Genomic DNA, 9,795 nt, shown 5'->3' on the forward strand with positions numbered 1-9,795 from the left:
TTCTAGCTCACATTTCTCTTTTTACCAGATCAGACCTGCACTCAAAGGCTGCACTGCTGAATTACTGGTGCAAGGATCTCACATAAGAAACTAAAGACTTTCAAAACAACAACAGCAAAAAAAAAAAAAAAAAGAGGCATATTCATTTTCACACGCAGAATTTGCCCTTCGTACATGTGAGATGGACTGGAGGCAGGAAGTGCAGACATTCTGTTTCAAGTGCCATAAAAACTGTTCTGAAAACGTTTTTATAATTTAAATATTTGAGTGTTTTTCCATTAGAAATCTGAAAGAAATGTCCCCATCCTTTGTAATTACAATGTGAAGACTGATGACAAAGGGAATCCGTTTAAGCCAAGTCTAAAATAGTTTCATGGGCACGAATTGCATCATTTATAGGAGATTTACTCTCCAAATTCTCAACCCACCAAAGGGGAAAAAAAGTACATAACTCATTCTGAATCACAACTTAACTCAGCCGAGTTTTCACAGACTGTGGAATACAGCTTGTTGACCTCTCGCTGCCTCTAACAACTGTAAACAATTTCAGGGACTGTGACTACGGTACAAAGTCCAACATCTATTTTATTCCAGGAGTAATCCACCCTGCTTCTCAATTTCTCTCACACACAAGGTAAAACATGTCCTTGGAGACAGCATCCGCCTTGTGTAAGCAGTGACCTCTGACAATAAGTGACAGTATCTGACAAGCAGACAAGGCTACATGTAAAATCTGTCTCACTCATTTGCACACCTTTTCCCAAGGGAATAAGCCCGGAGACTAAACATCATCTTGTCCTTGGGTGTGTGACATATGCAGCACACAGTTTACACGCAGCACAGCCAGAAGAACTGCTCATTAACTTCACTTTCTAATATGATTACAGGAAGTCAGTTTTGTCTCCCTCGACTCTTGGCGCATTGCTGTTTTAAGAACTTGTGGCCATGCATATGCTGCTTTCGTCTTCCCAGTGACTTACGGATCAAGGCTTTTGTTACACAAATGAAAATCTGAAAAGTGTGGTGCGCATTCACAGCTGATTTGTTTTGCAGCCTTTGCTTGGTGCTAATTTATGCACTCGTAAAATAGATTCCAGCTACTCACAAAGGTGACAAATTATATTATCACTTAATGTGCCGAAATTAATTGATTAAAAAAAAAAATATTTAATTCAGGTAACACAAAGCGTCTAAGCATTTATGTATGAGACAGAGTGAGCTAAAACAACTGAGAAGGTTCCGGCTGCAAACCTTAGAAATGGGGCGGGGTTGGATGTCTGTCTCCACCCTCAAATCATTTTCATTGCATAAAACCTTCTCCTTCAACCCCAAATGTGTTCGGTTAAACTGGACTGGATTTATAATTTATTTGCCAGAACGCTGTTCATCGTGCGAATCACGTTGCATATGAATGTCATACATTGTTTTTTTTATTAGTACATTGGTGTGTGGTGACATATGATGTTGGTGTATGTGCCATCTCAGGGGATTTTTGTTATATCCACGGTATCTGGTGTTCCACATGTGGAGCTTTGGAAAGGCCCCTTAGGATTTCTTGATTGACCCTGTTTGACAACATCTGAGGTAAGAGAAATAGTGCCTATCGTTGGTGTATGTTGTGAGCAAACAGTTTTCTTGCAGTATCCATTTTTACTAAGTTTTGTTCCATGCACATTTTGCGGGAGATTAAGTTGAATAATTTCCGATAAACCAATTAAATTATGATTTGGGAAGGTTATAAAAAACATATGTAACTTTGATTTTGGAAAGAAAATAACAAATTGCATAAGGCCAATGAATATCCATCTGTCCATAAAATCAATAATCTAGCATCCTTGTGGGAAGAGGCGGGTGATCCCCAGGTGGGGGACCCTGGACGGGTCCACAGTCCAATGACTATAGATCACACATAACTGATAAAAATACATTGGGTTACAGAAACATAAGTGGATCTGATTAAGTTAAGGAAAATGTACAACTTCAGTTGTATTAGATGCAATATAGTTGGCTAAGCTAAAGTTGGTTAAATACTTTATTTTTAATTGATGGGTTATGTTTAATGTGCTTAAAACTTCTTCACACCTACACCACTGACCTGTATGTCAGAAGTAGTACAACTTCTGGTTAAATTACACATAGGTGTACTGGATTTACTAACTAGGTCCAGTTGGGTGCCCTGAGTCTGATTAAAGGGTATCACCTATTATACCACACTTTTATAATTGTTGTTTTCCAAAAAAAAAGTTAAATAAATAACTCTAACTGCATATATTCGTTTGTATGTCTACTGAATAAAATCCCATTAGAATACGTTTAACGTTTTCGGTTGTAATGTGGTGAAAGATGAAAACGAGCTTACAAGGCACGATTGCTTTTGCGAGGTTTTATCATGTTAGATGTTATGTTGGAATAGCACATAACATCTAACCGCTCCAGACTGCTCTCTGTGTTGCTCTTCATTTCCAGCAGCAGTGATGCATAAACATGTGATTTCATGAACGCCGCCGGGCAACTCCCAGGTGAGCCCATTAATCACATGCTTATTAATTTTTTTTTTTTTTTATCACTGATGCTACTTATAATCATCATTACGATTTGCATTTCGAATGCTTCCGTCGCTTTCTTCTGCCTATTTACTTTCGCAAATGCTTTCGCAAATGCGGTTAGATGTTAAGATTCAGGAATCCAGATTACTTTATTGATCCCCACAGGGAAATTATTTTGTCCAACTAATAATAAAGTCGGACTGGCTGCCACTCAATCGGCGCACCTGACTTTGTCTCCATGCAGAAAACAACACTGATTCATATGAATTGTTGAGGGTTTTTTTTTTTTTTTTTTTTTTTTTTTGAGGTTATGGTTAAGTAGTATAAGTGTCTGTTATTTACACTACGAGATATAAGTCAGTAAAGCAAAGTTAAGATTCCCCACAGAATTTAAAAAAAAAGGTTCGACAGGATCACAGTTTTAGATAAAGATTTTAAACAAAAATGTACCATATGATCTAATCATATCTACTAAAATAAAATGGCATATTGTTCATACATTATTTTTTGCATTTATTTTTTATTATTTCTACCTATGATTAAAATAAATGTTTAAATATCTAGAACAAAAACATAAAATTTAATTTTTTGTTTCTTTTTTTTTTTAAACATGATTAGTTTGACTTGCTTTTGCTGTGAGTTTTGACGCTCTTGCAGACATTCTGTATTGCGCAGGTGAACAAGATGGCAACTTCCACAGGTGAAAAATATGACGACAGATATAACGATTTTGAAGTAATTATGAGTTTTTACATATAACAAATATCAAATTGTTAGTTAATGAGAAAATTACAGCTTATTTACTAATTGTGGATCCCTTTAAGGGTTAAGAATAGAATGAAATGATAGAAACGTTAAACAAAAAGAACTTAAAAACACAACAGTGTTTTACACATTTTCAATCTGAAAAAAATAAACATCCTCAACATGTTGGAATGACAATTTGAAAGGAAAGCTCGCATTTTATTTCATTTTTGTGCGACTGTCTGTTTATAGTTAAAATGCTCAGTGTAGTTCATAATTACTTGATATAAAGTTGGGATCTTTTTTTATTCTTACAATATTTTACTTTTAGTTACTCTGACCGGGACACATACTGACATATTTGACGACCAGTATGTGTTCCACACAGAAAGATCGTTAGGGATGTACAGCCTCCAACTCCCATTTTCTATGTGAACTACCATCGGCTTCTGTGTAAAACCCTATTGAAAGCAAACCTTGTTCCAGAAATTCTGAACTAACTCTTTAATAAATATTGGGACAAGCTTGAATAAGGTTCCACTTCAGAAGCAACAACCAGGTTTCGCCTCAAACCCACTTGATTACTGACTGAACTAATCTTGATGTAAGAAAACTGGGAGCATTTTGCATAAAGAGAAAGACAGTTTTTGCACATAATTGTTTCTGTATAAAACCTGTTAATGACAGAATAACCCTTATGTCATTAAATTATGCAAAAGATGATTCAAATCTAATAAAAAGTGATTTTATAGTTTTAATTAATAGGGGAGGAGCTAACGTGGCTCATTATTGTTTTCATTAATTTGGTGATTATTTTCTCAGCTGGCTGACTTATCCAATTCAACTCTTCCCACCCCTGCTTGGAGAGATTTGTGTCGCGCGTCAGACTCACCGTCCTCAGTGGGCACGTAAATGTTGAGGTAAAGGCAGTCCTCGCTCTGGTTCTGAACGTAGGTCGCCGCTGCATCCAAGTTGTCGGTGAACCACACCGGCAGCATGATCTCGGGCAAAACGCCGTGCACATTCTGGGGGCACACAGGTGCAAACTGGGTGGCGTTGCGTATCTCCTGCCAGGAGCCCGGGGCTTCGGGGGGCTGGAAGCGGCGCTCGCCGATGGGCGCGGTGGCGTACGGCACGCCTAGGAACTGCTCCACTGGGCCTAAGATCTCATTGTTCAGCTCCTTCCGGATGCCGCGCACCTTTCCATAGCTGGTGGAAACTATGGGATGTTTCAGGTCGATACGCTGAGAAGAGGAAAGAGTCAGGTGCAGCACTAGTCCCAGGAGCCACATCAGACAGGGTTTGGGGGCCTGCTGAGAAGTATTCAGACGCTTCCCACCGTAGCCGTGGTGGCTGGCAGCATTGAACGGGAAAGTGAACATTTCCAAAGTAACACTATTGGACTCAGATCTCAGGGACTGTGGTTAGGACAGAGGGAGGATCAGAGACCCAGGGGGTTATCGGGACATGACAAAGGCAAAAGGAGGAATCGTGGAAAGGGGGCAGTTAATACTGTTTCTATGGAGACATGGTGAGGCGACGGGACGGGGAACATTCTCGGTTAGACTCTGCGGGTTCATCCGTCTTGCTCTTTCAGACCAAGTCCAGCGCTGCAGTCGAGGACACCAATTAAACCTGAAAGACACAGACAAGTTGCAGATTGCAGTAAGCGTGCTTGAAAAAATTCTGCTCTCAGAAATCTTGTCGTGTTGAAGGGATGCGGTTAGGATTGTGTAAGCCAGACTCCAGAGGGCCAAAGAGATGGAGACGCGGTCTAAACATCACAAAGACTTAGTTGTCTTATTTGTGTCTTTATATGTGTTTAATAGTAAAAAGGCAGACGAGGCAGTGCAACTTTCAGTCCGAGTGACGAGATACATGAGATGCAATAATTTCCCCAGATTCTCCAACTGATGCAGGCAAACAGACACTGCCTGAAATACTGGATGGACACATTTGGTGCGTAATGAAATTGAAAATGCAACAAAAGCATCTTACTTTTGATAAGATGCTACCTTATGGCAGAGATGTCTAAAGTCAGTCCTTCGGGGCCGGAGTCTTGCATGTTTTAGTTCTCTCTTTGGTTAAACACACCTGCCTGGATCCAGCGAAGGCTCATTAGCAGCAGATCTCTGCAAACCACTGACATGCAGAGAAGAAACTAATAACTGCCACCAGGGAGACACCCAACACCTGCAGCAGGCCGGCCCTCAAGGACGGACTTTGGACACCCCTGTCTTAAGGAATACTGGTCCTTTCCACAGTCTTTTTAAAAGAAGCTTTTAAAAACGTCCATACATCAATCTCAACCAAATTTTGACACCTTTATTACCTGCTTTGACAGCGAGTGATTAAAAGTAATTTCCCACAGTCTTGTCAAAATTTAGTGTAAGGAAATAGTGCATTGAATTTTTCTTAAAGTCATATCTAAAAGCAGGCAGTGACTCAGAGATACAGCTTGAGCTGTTGTTCAAAGTTATATGTACAAGATTTAACGGGCTGAAATAACAATCAGAACCATAATCAATAAAAAAATAGCATAGAATCTGGAGAAGATAACATGCAGTTCAGTAAATGTGGAATATTTTTCATCTTTATTTTCGCAAATCTGCATCAAGCTATCTCTTTGTCCTTTTGTATCCCATTTAATTTGAATACTTCTTAATTTTTTGCCTCCTACTTCCAACTTGTACCAGTATTCAAACACACATAACCTTAAGCATTGTGCCTCAGATTGCATTTCTCTTATGAATTTTTTTTTTGTGACTTATGGAGTTATATAGAGGTCCACACATGGAGGTTGGTCATAAAAATGTTCAGATCTCACTGGCAGCTAGTTTATTAATTCTTACTTTCTGAAAACTTTCAATTACACAATATTTGGGTATATTTGGACCAGCCTGCTTTTATAAAACATGACAAATAGGACCCTGTGATCAAACCAAGTTTACTTCAAGCAACCTCCTGCTGAGAAACATTTATTGGAGTCATGTAACAGTATTTCATTTTAAGGTCTAGGAGTGTAGAAAAGTACATTCGTTGTTAAAATGGGACATCTCCAGTCCAGAGGTACTGAATGGTTGAACAGGAATGTTCCTGGGTGGATGTCTCCATAAAAGTCCAAACAAATTCTGGCATGAAATCTACAAACATGCATAATGTTGAAAGTGTAACGTGACCACGACCTTATTTTATTTAGATAATTAATTAAAACTACTTAAATACTGATTGTAATAACCAACGGATATGTTTTGGGACTACAAATTGGCAAAGAAATCAATGGGATTTTATTTTTACTATTTAAAACAATATCGGTTTTCAGAAAAACCGAAAAGTAATGCGGCAAAGCAAAACTCATAAACCCTTAAAAAAACAACAACAACAAAACAAAAATAAACTTTTGCTCTAAATGTGCAGCTGGTTTGGGAATTTCAGCTTATCTTTTCTGCTTCCAGCCATAAAATATCTAATTTAAAAAAATGTATTGTGTTTTAGTCCCGTGCATTTCCTTTTTTTTTTTTCTTTCAAACAATAGAACACAATCAGGTAAAATCAGATTTGTAGCAGCACACTGACAAGAAGATAATAAATCTCCAAAGAATGAATAAATAGCCCCCTGTCCCCCTAAGTGCCCCAGCACCTTCTCCAGTCATCCACACTGTGTCAGAGTTACCCTTTCGCTCAAGTTAGTTCAGCTGCCTCTTGCTTCCACGTCATTACAGATGAATGGACTGTGCTTATCGCAGTCTGGCTTTGGGAGTCGGAGCCGTTTAGGTGAGATAAAGGCTTTATGTGGTGGTAACTGTTGGTTAACAGCCACCTCGTCCATCGTCCCCCCCCCCCGACCCTGGAGTGTCCAACATCTCCATTTTCAGCCAGATAACGGTGAAGTTTGGTGATGTCAGAGGTTCTCCGTTTCTCCAGGACCGATTTTCTAAGAAAATTTTAATTGGAAGCAAGAGAGGAGACTCCGTATCTCCATGGGAATGAAATATGTGTCAAGACATGTTGAGTCCTCTCCTTAGAAGTTAATAAGTCATTTTGAGGAAATCCAGAAAAAAAACAATTATGAGTTTTAGTTGCGCTTTCCATTTTCTTTGACAAATACGTGAAACAAGACCGAGCCCTAAAACATTATCTGGTTCAACAGAATTTGCAGGAGATGAGATCGTTGCCCACGACACAACAATGGATCAGTGATTATAGTTAGCTAGTAAAGGCACATCTCAGTAGATTAAAAGCTGTTTGGAAGCAAATTTATTTTACTCACTCTTTACGAAGAGTGCAACTAATTTTATGAAACAGATTCCTGTAACACTGATATGTTTTAGGCGCTCATTTCAGGCCATTTACATTCAATTTACTTCAGTTTGTCAGATGTTAAAGAACATTACATAGGATTATATAAGAAGTGTTTTTAAATGCCAAAATGTTGGTTTATTTATTTTATGGCCTACAAAATCAAAGGCAGACTGCTGAGTAGACTGATATCTACACCTTCCTCACGGAGCGTGGGTCAAAGTCAAAGTCAAATATTTATGAAGCATGTTTAAGAACAACAGCTGTTTACCAAGGTGATGTGCAATTAAATATTCAATAAGATACAAACAATGGACATTTGACAGATGTGACAAAGTCAGAACTCATTCTGGTTAAAAGTCAAAGACTAAAAGTGGGTTTTCAGGAAAAGCAACTCACTTTTAGTCTGCAGACCTCAATGATCTAGAGGGAAAGTACCAATTCAAAAGATCAGCAACGTAGGAGGAGCCTAACCCCAACAAAACCTTAAAAGCAACTAATAAACTCTTTAAAACGATTCAAATGAATTTTTCACTGAGTAGTATGGCAGAGGTCGATATGGCTCTGACATTATTCTGTCAGTTTTCATTGCAAAAGCAGCAGCCACACCGTTCCTGGAACACCTTCAGTTGTAGGTCCAATGGTACAGTACGGTCAGGATGGAGCTAAGGCCGTTCAAGAGTCAACAAAGAAGGAGTAAGATCGACAACGACTGCGAACAATCAGATGTTTGAGTGCAATACTGATTTCATTTTTTTTTTTTTTTAACAGAGTGTGTTGGAAGCAGAAAAACGTCACGGCGGACCTGATGAACTCTTTGCTTTTTTGTGTGTTTTTCCGTCCAGATGCCTTGATAAGAAGTTTGGGTTTGTCCAAAAGAATGGATACTGATGTAATATAGTGGAAAAATAATTGGATTAAGAAAAACATAAAGATTATGTGAATAAATGTCAAACCAGTCCAAGACCTTTATCTGCTACAAAGAAGTAACCAGTTACTTCAGTAAATGTTTAACGTGTGCTTCTTATCTGACTTTAATGCATAAAAGCTACAGCCATTCCAACTCTTGTAAGGGGTTAAACGTATCGAAACATTTTTTTTTTGTCTGTTTGTTCTTTTTTTGTTAAAGCTTATAAACTCCCTAAATAGGAACACTGAACAAGTGACTGGAAAAAAAAACAAAAAACAGAACATGGCAACCAGGTGCAGAATTGGCTAAGCATGTAATTCAGAGAGAATCCAGCAAATTTGTTGTGAAGCTGGCGATATATTAATGAAGAACTAGTGAGTACGAGCAGAAATTGTCAAAGCACAAGAACACACGGCCTCAGATACTAATGAAATGCAGCATTTACGCAGCATACTGTATACAGTAGCGTTTGGGAGATCAAATAGTCAAACAGTCTTGAATCACACAACAGCTGCTGTTTCAGCTCATTGCCTGCATTGGGTGTATTTGTGTACACATTTGGATTTCAGGGGAGCCATCTGTGTTTGTATTCTACTGGTAAAATTGAATGAACATATGGCACATGCCCAAGGTCAGAGCACCTTTAATACGCGCGGTAGCCGAGAGACATTTTGCAAGAGGTACGTCCTTCCCGCCGATATCGTACGATGGGTCTAATGTTCTCTGCCTGTCACATTGCTCTCCGCTTCCCTCGCCTTCTCTCACGGACATCCGATGATGTACACGCACATGCGCAAAGCCCAATGAGGCATCAAATGCTGCACGTCAGTAGAGACTCGTCGGTGAGCGCAAATGGGTCTGTTCTCGACGTCTAATATGTGCCTCGCGAACAGCGGTACCTTAACATCCCAAACATCTGTTCCTGTCAACCATCCATGAGCTGAAACGGCACTGAACTCACATCCATGTGCATAAAACGGGACAAACTGGCACACAAATCAGCCGTCTGATGTAAGCTGGTTCCTCTTCAGGTTTATGTAATGCATTATACATACATCAGAGGAGGCCGTTTGGGGAAGAAGGTAAGGAAGGGGGACGCCAAAAAAAAAAAAAAAAAAAAAAAAAAAAAAGGGTCGGGGTTTTTTTAAAAAGGTGCCCCGGGGTTTTTTTTTTTTTTTTTTAGGATGCCATATTTTAAAACTAACCTGTTGTTTTTTTGTTGTTGTTTTTTTTAATCTTTGTCAACATTTGTGAATAAATCAGTTCAGCTAAAATATTAAAAACGGCAATGTTTCC

At 38.9% G+C, this 9,795-nt stretch overlaps 1 protein-coding gene across 2 annotated transcripts in view; it reads right to left on the minus strand.

The window, feature by feature from the left end:
• Positions 1 to 9,795, minus strand: part of LOC106949256 (neuroligin-2-like) — a 124,452-nt gene that overhangs the window by 76,739 nt on the left and 37,918 nt on the right. For both annotated transcript variants that reach the window (XM_015035386.1, XM_015035385.1), the window contains exon 2: positions 4,183 to 4,925. In XM_015035386.1, coding sequence (XP_014890872.1) covers positions 4,183 to 4,672 — 490 coding nt within the window. In that variant the 5' untranslated portion in view covers positions 4,673 to 4,925. The remainder of the gene's footprint in view (positions 1 to 4,182; positions 4,926 to 9,795) is intronic.

Source organism: Poecilia latipinna, unplaced genomic scaffold, assembly GCF_001443285.1.
Source record: "Poecilia latipinna isolate Pla-1442-1.1 unplaced genomic scaffold, P_latipinna-1.0 Scaffold333, whole genome shotgun sequence".
Taxonomy (NCBI): Eukaryota; Metazoa; Chordata; class Actinopteri; order Cyprinodontiformes; family Poeciliidae; genus Poecilia; species Poecilia latipinna.